The 16,031-nt window shown below is 30.2% G+C and overlaps 1 protein-coding gene across 1 annotated transcript in view; it reads left to right on the top strand.

Moving 5' to 3' along the window:
• LOC111623105 (triple functional domain protein-like) overlaps positions 1-16,031 on the top strand; it is a 304,942-nt gene that overhangs the window by 166,451 nt on the left and 122,460 nt on the right. The window contains exons 35-36 of the mRNA XM_023365589.1: positions 2,660-2,759; positions 7,598-7,850. Of these exons, the coding sequence (XP_023221357.1) occupies positions 2,660-2,759; positions 7,598-7,850 (353 nt within the window). The remainder of the gene's footprint in view (positions 1-2,659; positions 2,760-7,597; positions 7,851-16,031) is intronic.

Raw genomic sequence — 16,031 nt, 5'->3', positions numbered from 1 at the left:
ACATTGTCGTTTTAAGTAAATGTCTTACAGTTAAAAAAAAAAAAAACTTGTATAGACCGGAACAAGTAATAATCTGAGTGTACTTGATCTGGCAAATATGGTTGGTGTGATAATACGTCCCATCTAAGTTATAACAGTTTCTGACGAGTCACCAAACTTGTGTGAAATTTGACATTATCATAGTAAAACACTACACCTGTTTTGTTGATCAATTCTGGCCGCCTTTCTGTTTGATGATATTACTCAATTTGTTTACTCGATGGCAGTACACTTTTGAATCAATTGTTAAATTGTCTGGTGAAAGCTCCAAAAAAAAAAAACATTTCCTTAAAATCCCACCAAAGAGAGCATCTCTCTTTAAGAACATGTGGAACCCATATATCAAGCTTTGAAACGAAACCAATTTGTTTGAAGTAATCATAAACAGTTCAATTTGACAAATTTAATCTCAGTGATTTCACGTGTTGTTATTCAGCAGTTTGCTTCAATCAGTGCTTTCATTTTGTTTTCATTGGCTTCAACTGGCCATCCAAAACGTGGTGCATCTTCAATATTGAAATTGCCAGAACGAAATTTTGTAAACCAGTTTTGGCACTGTCATTCTCTCAACACATCATCTCCATACATGTACCCCAATTTTTTCCTTGCATGAACAGCATTTTGATTTTTGGTAATAAAAAAGCAAAATATGCCAAAAATAATGCTTTCGATCTTCCATATTTGATGGGACACAAAAAAATAAACAATTGCACAGAATCAAACAAAATTTTTTACAAATAAGTCTTAAAATGCTAGCTGTCAAAATATATAATGATAATACGGTTTAGAATGAAAATGGCGGGAAAAATACGACTAATCCATCTAGTGGTAAAAAAAAACGAACTTATTTTCCAAACAACTTAATATAAAGTGTTCTCAAACATTATTGATGTTTAGCTCATTATCATTATGCAATATATGTGAGTTTGATTCTCTCACCATTTGTGTTTATTCAGCACTAGTATATACAGTATACTCCTTTAAGTGGTGCATTGGAGACCTTGCAAGAAAGTCACTCCACTAAGACTTGATAACAGTTAAAAAAAACATTTCCTTAAAATCCCACCAAAGAGAGCATCTCTCTTTAAGAACATATGTGAATTGTGAAAGAGAGCATCTCTCTTTCACAATTCACATATGTTCTTAAAGAGAGATGCTCTCTTTCACAACATATGTGAAAGAGAGCATCTCTCTTTAAGAACATATGTGAATTGTGTTGTTTTGCATCTTGGATGCTTGATAACGCAAAAACTGTTTTATTTTTTGACTCTGTACCTATGGAGACTTTTGATCAGGACTGTTAGAACTATAAAATATCAAAGATTCAACCAAATCCACTGGGACCCATTTTCCATAAGGTTTGTGTGGGATTATTTGAATTGAATCAAATCATCATGGAAATTACATTAATAAGAATAAGATGGAGTGTTATTAATACTTATTTTATTGGAAATAAATTACTAAATAATTTAAAAACATATTATTTTCATTACAATTACTTCAAATATATTTATAACAGTCTTGACATTTTTAGACCTACTTATATATATATATATATATATATATATATGTATGTATTAGTGCAGTGTTTTTCAACCTGTGGGTTGCGATGAAAGCCTTACATAGGGTCGTGGGTGAAAGAATAAGACAAGTGTTTGTTGGTCCTACACTACAATAAAAAAAAACTAGAATTTCAGTGAGAAGCCTGTGCCTGTTTATTTTACAGTACAATTGGTTTTTCGATTGATATTTAAAGAAAACTAGAATTTCAGTGAGAAGCCTGTGCCTGTTTATTTTACAGTACAATTGGTTTTTCGATCGATATTTAAAGAAAGAGAATTAAATATGTAGTTCTTAAAATCACTGATATAGTTTTAATATGGCTCTGGGGGGTCGCCAGAATTTTTTAACTTGTAAAGAGGTCGCATATTCAAGAAGGTTGAAAAACACTGTATTAGTGGGTCTAAATATATGTATATATATTTTAAGTTTTTCCTCTCTGTTCTCATTGTATATGAAATTTTTTAAATATGAAATGTAGAAAAAGAATTAAAATGTAATCACTTTAGTAATATCATAATTATTTTTTGTCAGTAAAGCTAGATGAACAATTCAATATGAACAGGATTCTTTTACTTATTTATATTTGAGAGTTTTTTAAATTTAGATTTGTTTAATTACTTAATTTTATCTATATAAAAACCAGATAAATGAAATCTGATGAATTTTGGTATCATATCTGACAAAATTTTCAGTATCCTGCTAATTTTAGAAAATCAAATTATTTAATGTGTTTTTCTTAATTCTGTAGTATAGACAATATTTAAAAACAATTACAAAATAGAATAAGAGAAATTAATAAGGAGATATAAATATGATTCTTGGTAGTAAACAAGGAAATTAATAATTTTTTCAAAATTATGTTGAAATATTCTTGTTCTGTTTTTTACATTACTGTTTTATTGCAATCATTATGCAACATATAGTTTCATATACATCTTGCTTTTAATACTTGAAATTATATTCTAATGCATGTTTATAAAATTTATGCATCCACTATTAGCAGATCAATTTATAAGTAATAGCTCCATAAAAACGTCATATTTTCTTTGCAATTCAGAGATTTGGAAGATTCCTCAATGGATGAAGGAAGTGCAGATTTTCAGGAGAGAAGTTCAATTGCATCCTTTGGTTCAAGCAATACTACTGATAGTGAAAAGGTAAATGAGAAAAGAAAATAATATTTTGTTAAATTCCTAAATTGTTTTTTTAATAATTTCTTATAATAATAATTTAACTTATAATTTTGAATTCAGTTAGAGGATATTTGTTTCAATTGCTAATCATATAAAAGAAACTTCTGGTCAATATAACAAAAATCCTTTATTTTTTGTCTAAAGCTAGATTTTATTCAGATGATCCTTTATTTTAGGTTATATAAATAGGGAAATGAAAGGTTTGAAATCAAAGGGTTAATGTTGTTTGACTGGTTTTATGTATAATCTACTATAGATTAGGTATGGTTTTGTTTTTATACTATGTGATGAAGTCCTTACCTTAAAATCTGGAAAGAATTGTAAAAGTAGTAATTATCTTTAAAGGTTGTCTGCAAATAACTGACAGTGAAATATGTTGGCATGGAAATTAAAATATTTCCACCAAAATTACACTGAAATTAATTAGTGACTGTTAATGGCCCATGACTTGCAAACATTGAAATTTGATCTCTGACAAGGAGAGGACATGGCTACGTACCAACAGTTTTGATCGGCTTGGACATAGTGAAAGTACATCAAAAATGAGTGAACACATGTCTGAGGTTTTCATTCAATGCACCTTGCCAATATTAATTTTTGATGTTTGAAAATTCAAAAGTTTGTAACTAATGATTACAAGCTATAATGGATGATACATGTCACATGTGCCACATAGTTTGTTAAATGATCATTAATTAATGGCAGTTGCTGAACAGATATTGTTCTGGCATTGATTCCCAAAAATTTTTTAATTATGTAAAAATTATAGAATTTTTGCATTTACATATTTAATAGAATACTTGTCCACAATTGGGAAATAAATGACCTAGTGTATTTATTGTACAAGGTCTGTTCAAAAAGTATCGGACCTTATTTTTTTCCGCGTAAACCAATGATGCGCGAGAGGCCTCCTTTGGTGGAGTTGTGGAGGAGACAGTCATGCACATCTCTGAATTTTTTCCCGCCTGCAGGAAGCGTCAGTCGTCGGCAATCGGCCTATGAGTGAGGTCATGTAGAGCGCTCTCGTCGGATTCCAGTAAGCTGAAAAATGACTGAACAACATGAGCAGCGATATTACATCAAATTTTGCCAAAAACCTTGGCGATACCCAAGTGTAAATCATTCGCAAGATTCAGCAGGCTTTCGGGGACGATCCTCGAGGCCAAAAAAAAGCGCGGCAGGTCTGCAGCAATATCAAAGGTCATGTTGACAGTTTTTTCGACTCTCGTGGGGTGGTGTGTCGTGAGTACGCACCACAAGGCCAAACCATCGCAAAGGAGTACTACCAGGAGGTCCTTCGTCGTCTTTCCGATACAGTGCGACGCAAACGACCGGATCTGTGGTCGAAACTTGGCAGCTCCATCGTGATAACGCATCCGCCCATTCTGCGCATCTGATTCGGGCTTTCGTCGCCAAACACAACACTCCTGTGGTTCGTCACGCTCCGTAATCTCCCCACATGGCTCCGTGTGACTTTTGGCTATTTCTGAAGCTGAAAATGCCGCTAAAAGGAACACGAATTTAGTCGAGAGAAGACATCGTGCTAAATGCGATGGACCGGCTGATGGCCATTCCAGAAAATGCGTTCCAGCAGTGCTTTCAGCAATGGCAGGAACGCTGGGAGAAGTGTATACATTACCAAGGAGACTACTTTGAAGGGGATTAGGGTTTTGTACCTCAAAGTCAATAAATTTATTTTTGCCGACCAAAGGTCCGATACTTTTTGAACAGACCTTGTATATCTTATTGTTAATTTTTAAACTTTATTATAATGGCTTACAAGTTGTAGGATGATATATATCATAAAAACATGTAAAACATAAATATTTATTACAAACCCACATTTTATAAATGGAAACTGAGCATTTACATTTGAATTGTCTTATTTCTTGAATGGGCAGAAAACATATCTGGTTTATGTTGTTAAATATGTTTTGTTGTGTAATCAGTTTTGATGCAATCCATGCATATTTTATCATGTCTTCAAAAACTGGAGAGGATGATTGATGATTAATAAGTGAATGAATTTTTGTAACATTTTCTCTAGTAGATAATTGGTATTTATTCAGCAAAATCTCAACAAAATTCAAAATTTCTTAATGAAATGTTTTACTTGTCAGAAGAAATAGACGACACAATGTTAACAATACATATAGTATAATGAGAAAAAATAATTTTGATAACTGATTCGCAGTTGCCACCATCATCTGTAAACACACTGTTAATATTGCCTAATCTGACTTCCCCATGAATTCAGAACCAGTAGAAATTCTTGATCCTTACAATAATCTAGTAACACCTCTTTGATGAAGCTGCTAAAATGTTCCTTTGTGAGTTTTCCAGACTTTGATGCTGTGACAAATATGTTTCCATTCAGTTCTGTAAGGTCTTTATTACTACTATTAGCATGAGGTCAAAATTTTGTTTCAGTTCTTGCATGCAAAGGAAAACTTCCAAAAGTTTTCCTTTGCATGCAAGTTTCAGGAAAACTTTTGGAAGTTTTCCTGAAACTGTTACGGCATATTGTGCAGTGTAACTATGAGTGACTTTGTTAAAATCACCAAGAAAGACTTCAATTGTTTTTACCTTTTGGTGGGACAAAGTTTGTTGTATATCTATGCAGTATTTGTAACCAGTTTGGTCTGTATTTATTATAAAATAAGAATGAAAATTCAAAATTTTTTTTGCAATTTGCTTCTGGAACTTCTGTGCTTCTTTTAAAATAGTAGATAGATCTAATGCATTTTTTGATTTTATATACTTTGTAACCTTTCTCTGACGAATAGAATGAGTAATCTTGAATTTATTAATCCATCCATGTGATGCTGTAAAGTAAAACTCTGGCTCTTCATATTGGACAGCAGCTTGTGAAGCCCATTGCTATAGTATTCTTGTTGTCACAGGTTGCATCTGCTGTTAGGCTTCACAGAAGTGATTGAAAGTCAACTTGTCAAATTTTTCTATTATACCTCACATTTTTCAATTTGCTTTCTCCATTTTTGTAGGTCTTTTTTAGAACAAAATGCACTACCTCCATTCTTTTGAATGGTTTTTAAACTCCAATTAGGATGTTCTCTTTCCAAATTCAGAATTTTAATTTTTGTGTCAAGCAATATGTATTCTGCTTTTGATTTTTTAGTTTCTGGCTCATAATCTTTACTATCTGACAAAATTGAATATGAAGTGCTACTAGATGGAAGTGATTTTTCTGGTGAAGATGATTCGGAACTGTATAGAATGTCTTTTTCATCACTCTTTTTTGGGATGGTTTCTTTTGGAGGAATAATTCTTCTACTTCGACAAAATCCTATTCTTTCAAAATGTCAATAATAGTTGTAACAAATTTTTCACCTAAAGCCATTGCTTTTTTTGATATAGTTTCACTTGCTGGCCAAAATTTGGATACAAAATTTCAAGCCATCCATAATATCCTGTTTTTTATATGATGTAATAAATGCAATCTCATCACTTTCAGTGTCTGTTGTTGGCAATTCTTTACTTGTCAGTGGTTGATTACAAAAATTTTCCTGTGACACTGCCATTTTACAAGATTTCTGATAGTTATATTGCTTTCTAATAACTCTACTACTACTAATATTTTGAATTTTACAACCAACCTCAGATCCTGCTTCATCTTACTTCAAAATGAAACCAAAACTGAAACTGCTAGAAATATGAGTTAGAATGATAATTCCAATTGTTGACACAAAAAAAAGTGTTTTATTAAATATGCAAATGCAAAAATTCTATAATTTTTACCCAATAAAGAAATATTAAAAATTAAAATAAAAAATAATATTTAAAAAATTTCCAGGAATTGATGCCAGAACAATACCTGTTCAGCAGCTTCTGTTAATTAACGATTATTTAGCAGACTATGCTATGTGGCCCTAGTGAAGTGTATCATTTATTACAGCTTATAACCATTAGCTACAAACTTTTGAAATTTCAAACATCAAAAATTAATATTGGCATGGTGCATTGGATGAATACCTCGGACACGTATTAGCTCATTTATGATGTACTTTCACTATGTCCAAGCTGGTGAAAAACAGTGATTAGCGAGCCATGTTTTCCCCTTGTAAGTTTATTGAAAAGCATTTGGAAATATACCTTGTCAAATTCTTTAAACTCTGCTATTTTTTGCATTTTAATTGATGATAAACTTTGTGCTTAAAAATTATTTAGAATAAACTTTGTTTTAAATGATCCAAAACTCTTTTAATTGGATTTTGTCTGTGGATATTGGTCAGCATCTATTTTACATTATATCTCAGGACTGGACGAACCAAAAATTTTGAAACTTGGCAGGTTTATTTCTATGTGCCATTGATGCTATTAAATTTTAGCAGTTAAAGATAAAGGGGTGAGGAGATAGAGGAGAGGGTCCATGTCAAATTTCGAGTGGGGATCAGACTTAATTAAAATTTTACTCGTTATTACTATTTACAATTTATTTAAGAACTCAGTTCTACCCCAAAAATAAGCCTCTTGCCTTTTTGTAATAATTAATGATATAAAAATTATTTTGTAATAAAATCTCGTAACAGATGATACTACAGAACTTTAGCTTTATAAATTATGAGTGCTAGAAAAGTTGTGCAAGAACCTTTATGAGATTTTTTCATGGATTGTTAAAATTTTCCATGGAGCAGTTGTACCACTGTAGACTGAGATTTGACAAATCTTAGTTTAAACTCTCAATACACAATTATCACCAATAAAATGTAGCTGTAAAATTTATATTAATGTATATTAAGAAAAAAATTATTCTGATGTTTTTATTATTATTAAATTTTTAGGGTGTAGGTGATATAGTGACAGTCATTGAAGACTATGCAGCTTCTCCTGCATCTCAAGAACTAAGTGTTCGTGCAGGTCAACAGGTAGAATTGGTTGAAAGTATAACCCCAAATGTGGATTGGTGCTTTGTAAGAATTGTTTCTACAGACAGTAACCATAACACTCCATCTGAAGGTTTGGTTCCAATTTCTTGTTTGAAACTGCCATCAAATATGAAAAATTCATCATCTAAAACAAGTGTAGAAAACGAAGGTAAAAAGTTAAATTTTGCATTTCTATCATTTTTAAAATATATAAGATACTACATATTCCATATTTTTACTTTTACTTAAGACATTTTAAAACAATATATATAAATTCAATGATAAAATTATTTTAAAATAGCTACATAAATATGAAAATAATTATTAGTTTTGAAAATACAGTAGAACCTCTATATTTGTCAATCTGTTCCTAAAGATCTAACGAATATGGAAAATGACAAATATAGAAACAATTTTTCTCATAATAAATAACTGATATTCAATTAATCTGGTCCCATCCTAAAAAATGATATAAGAACAAAAATTTTGTTGTTTGTAAAACTTTATCTTTATTGTACTAAATAAATACAGTATAGTGGTAGAAAGGAAGAAAGAGTACGGTTATTATTGTTTAGAAGAAGACTTATCGTCAATTAAAACATTAGGTAATTCCAATTATGATCTTGACATATTAAATTCTTTAACTAAGTTGGAAACACTAGAGAGGTTGCTGTTGAAGTTTTCATCTCTAAAATGTGAACGTCGAGCGTTGAGCGCCGCCATCTTGTAAGCATAGAAGTTTCATAATGGCGTTTGGAATGTCGAGCATTATTCCAATAACATTCTGAACGCCATTGTCAACCTTCTAGGCTTACAAGATGGTGGTGCTCAATGTTCACATTTTAGAGATGAAAACTTCGGCCACAACCTCTCTACTTTGTCCATTTTCAGACTTAGAAATAATTTTTTTATCTCTATTGTTATTCTAACAGCTTTCCTTTTTTGCTGTTTTTCTGCAGTGCGCTTTGTTGGAGCCATTGGAACTTGAGTTTTTGAAAATAACTAATGTGAGAAACCAAGAACACACACCTTGACCGCACAAAGCACACTGATTAACTACAGTTAGCTGACATAGTGTTGCCAACTCAAAATTAAATTTATAGCTAGACATTTTAATAAAAATATTCAAATCATATTGTTTCCATTAAAATTGTTTGAGTTTTTGTAGCTAGATAGCATTATAAAAATAGCTAGGCCATTATAATTTAGATAATTTGCATAGCTAGAATGTTCATAAATCCATTAAATCTAGCAATAAATTAGCAACATAAGTTAACACAGCTAGCTATCGGTGCGAGTGTGTGATTATAGCACCACTGCTGGTGTAGGGAATAATGACGAATACAGAAAATATTGACAAATATGGGGGGAAAGTCATCAAAATGTGACGAATATAGAGGTTCCATTGTATATATAATTTTATAATTGTTCATTATTAATTGAAAATCATAATTTAAGATAAAATTAGGCTTAGCCAAGATATATATAGCTGCAGTTTGGCCACTATATATATATTATATAGTGGCCAAACTGCAGCTATATATATCTTGGCTCTATATATATGATGGCCAAACTGCAGCTGTGATCTGTGAGCCACATGAACACTTGCAACTCTTCTAGACACTTAATACAGCTTCTATATAATGTAAAATTTATTTTTATAAACTAGATATAATACCACTTATGCATAAGTAACTTTTCTGTAAGTTTGCTCCTATGTGGTGTTATATACATATGGATTGAAGATACATTCTTATGAATTGTTTATACTTATTTTAAGAAATTGGTGTCCCAACTAAAAATCCATAAACCTTGTACCAGCAAGTAATGAAGAAGGAATGTGTGTGTATTTAGATAAAAAGAAGAAATTAATTTATAATAAACCTATTTTCTCAGTTTTTTAGATAGCCTTTCTTAGAAATGTGTACAAATGTATGCATTCTTAACCCAACATTTATATTTACATAAAAGCTTTTAATGCTGAAAAACAATTGTTTAGTGTTATTTGTGTAATTTGGCATCAAGTAAGTGTTCAAACTTTATTAACATAAGTGATATTTACTGTTTTAATTATACTGTTCCAATAGAGAATGTGGTTCTTGCAGAATTCTGATAGGAACCATATATTGCCTGTCATGACAAGATTTGCCCACCTCTGATATATATCAGAGGTATATATATACCTCTGATAAGTATATATATATATGCTGTATATAATGATAATGTATATATACTTCATATATATCAGAGGTGGGCAAATCTTGTCATGACAGGCAATATATATATATATTATATATAAATATATATATATACAGGGGTCCATACAGACCTGGAAAGTCAGAGAATAAGATTTTTAGCAGAAAAAGTCATGAAAAGTCAGAATTTGCAAATACCATGGAATCATCTGTTGCTCTCTCTGCCTTTTGATCCGAACATGTCTTTAAATTCCGTTAGGTATAGGGAGGTTTATGAAAACCAGAGTGACCAATCAAATGACAAGATTTGTCATGATTATATCTCATAAACTATAAATGATAGTTTTGCTATTTAAATTTTGTTGGATAGAAGGTTTATGTTTATATTTTAAAATGGTGAGTAGTGGGGGTGTGCAGCCATGCAAAGAGGGGTAGTAGTTGCTCATGAACACCAAAAATGGCAATGTGGTGCAGCATTTGGGCAGCAAAACATTGGATGGAGAAGAGATAGGACAACGAAATTGGTGTTGATATGTACAGAATGACAGGATCTACAATATTATTTACAATAATAACTGATAAAATAAAATTTGTGAAGTTATAAGCTGATAGCTGAGCAAGTCAATGAAAATTTTCACAATGCAAAGGAAATACAAACAGAAATGTAAGAAACATATATCCTTGGAAACAAAAATTTAAAAAGAATCAGAAAAGCCCAAAATGACTAATGCTGAACAATACAGATTGTATAGAGAGCATAAGAAAACCCAGCAGTTCAACTCCAATGCGAATACTTCAAGTGTACTGCTGCACAAACCAATAGATATTGACTTGGAATGTGATAACCACCAAGATTTTATTCCTTTACATTTTATCCTTCTTTTAATACCGTGTTTCCCCGAAAATAAAACATCTGCAGAAAATAAGACCTAGCACAGATTTTGCTGAATTGCGAAATATAAGACCTCCCCCTGAAAGTAAGACCTATCGAAGTTTTTTTAGTCGTAACGGTCATTGACAAATGGTTGAAAGTGGCCGTTGGCTTTTTGAAAGTACAGCCACTGATTGGTCATCAGACAATTACGCAACACGGCATGATTTGCATAAGACTATGGCTTGGGAATCACAGATTTGCATAACGTTACGGCTGGTGATGGCTAATTGGTCGGCCGGGAATCACGCCACATGACATTTGCATAGTGCTACGGTTCAGTAAGCACTAATTGGTCATCGAGTCCGATGTTGACGCTATAAAAAGGCGACAGTTCGACACACCAGATATACGTCACTCTCGTCTAAGTTCGACTTGGGAATTTTTTTTGTTCAATAATAAATGTGAATTCTTCTTCCTGGAAAAAATAAGACATTCCCTGAAAATAAGACCTAGCGCACTTTTCAGAGCAAAAATTAATATAAGACACTGTCTTATTTTCGGGGAAACACGGTAACACAAAGATAGATTCATGCCATAAACGATTGCAACTGTGTCTCATACACAACCCTCCTAATTTTTTTTATTTGTGTATTTGGTTAACCCTTTGCAGTCAGTTGATGCCATGGGGGAAGCAAAGAACTGTCAGTTGGCTTAATGATGTTGTGTACAGGACATTTTGGACTGTGTGACAGACCTCATGCAATTTATGTATTTTTATTCAATAATCCTGCCAATTTTGATGGATCTGTGATATGTCTTCTCTCTAACTGCAAATTTTCATCATCAGAGAGCCCGTGGAATTTTGGAAGTATACCAAAATATCACAGTAGAGTTAGTCGGGTTTTCAAAAACATCGATGACGACCCACTTTCCTGCCAAAACTCTGCCACTCCCACTGTAAGTGGAGGGATGGAAAGATATGTAATGATCTTGAATGGGTTCATGCTGGACCAAAAATAGCACCTCTCACAAAGTGTGTGACTTTTTTCTGTGTTAAATTGTTTTGAATTTCTTGCCTCCTCACTTTAAGAAAATTTGATTTTATGACACAAATTTTTTTCTTAAATTAATTCATAAATTTTATTTAAATAAGTTGAATGTGAAATAATATAACAGAAATGACGTAGCTAATTACATAATCAATTTTATGCAAAGTTTTTCATTTTTTGTAAGTGAATAAAGTGTTTTAATAAAAAAAATTTATATAATTGTGTACAAAATGGGCTTATGGACTTGGCTGAATATTACATAATGGAAAGGGAAATGCAGAGATGTTAATAAATCAGGGAATAATGTCATAATTGGTCAGGAAATCGAAGATGGAATTACCTGTATGGACTCTGTATATATATAATGTAGTAAATTTGATTACTACATTTAAATAAATTTATAAATTTATTTAAATAAATTTAGTATTTGTGTTATCTTCAGTATATAACATTTATTTAAAAGTAAATACAAGTTTTTAAAATTTTTAGTTTTTTATTATGGTATTTATTAAGGTATTTATTAAGGTACAATCTATTACTATTAGTGTTATGTTGATGAACTGTGTCACAAAAGATGATCTAATAAAAGATTTTTTCAAATGCAGATTTTTGTAATGATAAAATAATTTACTAGAAATAGTTTTTTTATCAATACAGAATATTGTAATATATGTAAATAGGAATCACTGGTTCTGTTAATAGAAGCAGAACCAGTGATTCCTATTAAATGAAGTTTTGAATCAGTTAAATTATAAAATTATGTACATATCAAGTACTAAATTTATGTTATTATTTTATATCCTGTTGTAATATTTTATGCCAGAAATAACGCATAAGAAAGTCTAAACAGAGATAAAATGCTTTTAATTTTTTACAGCACAAACAAAAATAATTTAATTTTAGAAAAATCTTCATAAAAACCATCATTCATTGTTGGATTTTATGAGTATTTTTCTCTAGAATCCAGCATTCAATGTTCTACTCGCTACATGTTTGAACAGACACCCTTTGCAATTCAAATAACTATGCTCCATTTCAGTCACAATTTCCATATATTTTCACAGTGGGTGATTGATTAACAAACAGTTCGGACTGCGAATAAATTGGATAATGAACACTTTTGCAATAGGTTTTTATGTTCGGACAATGAACACTTTTGCAATAGGTTTTTGTGTTCGGACAATGAACATTTCACAGAACAAACACAAAAAGAAATGACATAAAATAATGAATACCAATTAGTTTTCCCTTGTCTCCAGGTAGCAGTTTGAAACCTTTCAGAGCATGGGAGACGTCGACAGACGCTCAGCCCAATACCGATCAGATAGTATTCCTCTGAACTTTGAAACTCTCCATTGTAATTCCAGCTTTTTGTTTACCTTTCTGACAAATAATTTTTTATAGTCTTTGCAAAGCTGTCAGCACTCATTAAGTTTTGCATTGGTTTTTATTTTCTAAAGGTGAGAGTTTAACTATCCTATCAGATATTCATTAATGTTTTAACATCAAAATTTCAAATTTCATTCAGGCCTCATAATTCATGAGCTAGTTGATTTCTGTTCTCCGAATTTTTGTGAGTACTTTTCTATACTTTTTGTTTCAAAAAGAAATTGATAATATTATGGAGCCTAAAAAGAATAGTGTCAAGAACCCTGCTCATCATAGAAACCAAGCAAGAGATAATAGCTAACGTAGAGAGTGGACAGATGTTTGATATTGCTAGGCAGTATGACTTGAACAGGTCTACAGTAGGCACAATCGTAGCTAATAAAGATATAATCAAGAAGACTCAAAGAACTAAAGGAGTAGTGAAAATCATATCTGAGAAACAAAGATGTGCCATCCATGAAAAACTGGAGAGATTGCTTTTAATTTCGATAAAAAGAGAACTAGTGTTTTTACAATTTTTATAATAAGAAGTCTATTTTAACCACCAAAACAAAATTTTCTATGATTCAGTTGTGAAGTTCCAGTTGGATGCAAGTGACATTGGCAGAATAGTAAAAGGTAAATGACATTAAACTATTTAACAAGAGATGGCCTTTAAATTAAATTATTCATGTTGTACTTTGTTACTTAAGGAGGAAACAACAGTTGATCATATTGGAATACAATAATCAATAGCATTGAAAATTAGTAAAAAAAAAAAAAATTCAGCAACAAGTTGTGTAACTTTCCTGGCTGTTATGAGATTTTATATAAAATATAATGTTTATATTATTAATGATAATAAATAAAGTTATATGTTAAGCGTCATGATATTTTGTTATAAAAACTTTTTACATTATTAATTTTTATAAAATGGCAAAAAGCTTTATTTTGAGGGTAGGGATGAGTTTTATAATAAACAAAACATTGTAATTGCTAATAACAAGCAAAATCTTTATTAAATTTGACCTTTCCTGAGATATGACATACAACCTCTTTCTCCTCCTCCTCCTATCTCTCTGCTCTCTCAACCTTTAATCACCAAAATTTAATAATATCAAAGCCCTTTATACACAAGTTACCATGCCAAATTTTGTTTCTTAATCTTTACCCCATCCTGAGATATTAAACAAAATAGACACTAACACACACACTTTTTTGTTCAGGAGATTGCAAAAAACCTGGATGGTCAAATTTGACATGGTTCCAATACTTTCCCTTATTATCTATACATAACAGCAAGGAAAGTAAAAGAAGTATAGATTTATTTTAATTGTTTGTTTGATGTGATATTTGAAAACCCAACTAAAATCTGCCTATAGAATATAATACTGATATTTTCAATACATACTAAAATAAAGCGCATTTACTGTTTACATAAGAGCTTACATTATATTAATAATAAGAAAAAGGAGATAATATCCATTAGTGTATTCTTATAGTCAACAATATGAACTGCAGTTTAAGATAATTAAATAATTTTTAATGCTTTTATCTCTATCTGTTGTTTAATCATTTTTGTTAATTCTTTATATATGATATATATTTTGATTTTAAATTCTTTTACATGAATTAGTTAAAATCTGTATTGTAAATGTTTTAATAGAACAAGTAATAGAATAAATTTTGTTTTTTTAATTTTAAAACTACCACATTAAATAAAATAGTAAAAAAAAAAATAAGATATATAACTGAAAACCTAAAGCAATTCTATATTCAAATAACTAAAATATGTTTGTTTACATCTTGTAACAGCTCTGATTGACGAGCTGTGATCGAAATGATAAAATTTTATTTTTAGAGTAGAATTAATTAATGATCAAATATCTTTATGAAAAGTAAGTATCACATAGCATTGAAGAAATAATTGCTTAAAAACTGATAATATAAATAAATTTTTTGTGTAAAATTTAAAGTAATTCATAATTTAAATCATTTTCAAATATTTTCTTTTTCGAAATAGCTATCCTTATTTTACAGAGATAAATTATAAATTGTTATTACTAGTACTTTTAATAGAAAATTAAATTTGTCAAAGTAAAAGAAGTGTTTGATTTCAGAAACTCTTGCAAAATGATTGTTTATTTAGCTGATTCGTCTGAAACCAGAACATTTGATTTACATAGAAAAATTTATTTTTTGTAATTATTTTTTATGTGCAAAATATTTAAACAGAAATGAAATTTTTGTTTCTTAAATATTGTATAAAATTTTGAGTTTCATTTCTATTCTATAAAAATATATTTGTAATCGACATATTTTTATGAATTTCATATTATTTAAAAAAAAAATCTTTTTGAAAGAAATAAAGTGCATCAGAAACTCTACAGAAATAAAGCATATATCATTGTTTATAAATAAACACAATTCAAGGTCAAGTCAACAAATTCTGGCAGGATAAGAGTAAGGAAAACTACTCTTGGCAGATTAAAAATTAGTCATTCCTATTTCTACTTTAAAATTTTATAATTTCAATTGTTAGAAACTATGGAAGTTAATAAATTTGTTAATGATTTAAATATATTTCTTTTATAGTACTTATTAATAATTTTAATCATTAAATAATTCAAAATACTTAAGTTTAGAGATATCCAGAAAATGACAATTACAAAGGAAAGTTTAAACTCATGACTCATACAGCAGATGAGTGTATTACTTGACTGGCAATTCAAAACATTCAGTCTGAAATCTCTGATTATAGAATGGAAGTGTAAATTACTTAGCTATAATGTATATTTGCTTAATTATTAATAAATATATTTGTTAATAATTTTAAACAAATTATTATTTAAAATGAGTATGAA

The sequence above is a fragment of the Centruroides sculpturatus genome, unplaced genomic scaffold (genome assembly GCF_000671375.1).
Source record: "Centruroides sculpturatus isolate CEXI.00-Female unplaced genomic scaffold, Cexi_2.0 scaffold144, whole genome shotgun sequence".
Taxonomy (NCBI): Eukaryota; Metazoa; Arthropoda; class Arachnida; order Scorpiones; family Buthidae; genus Centruroides; species Centruroides sculpturatus.
Note: the sequence above shows the minus strand (reverse complement) of the source record. Positions and strands in the feature narration are given on the sequence as shown.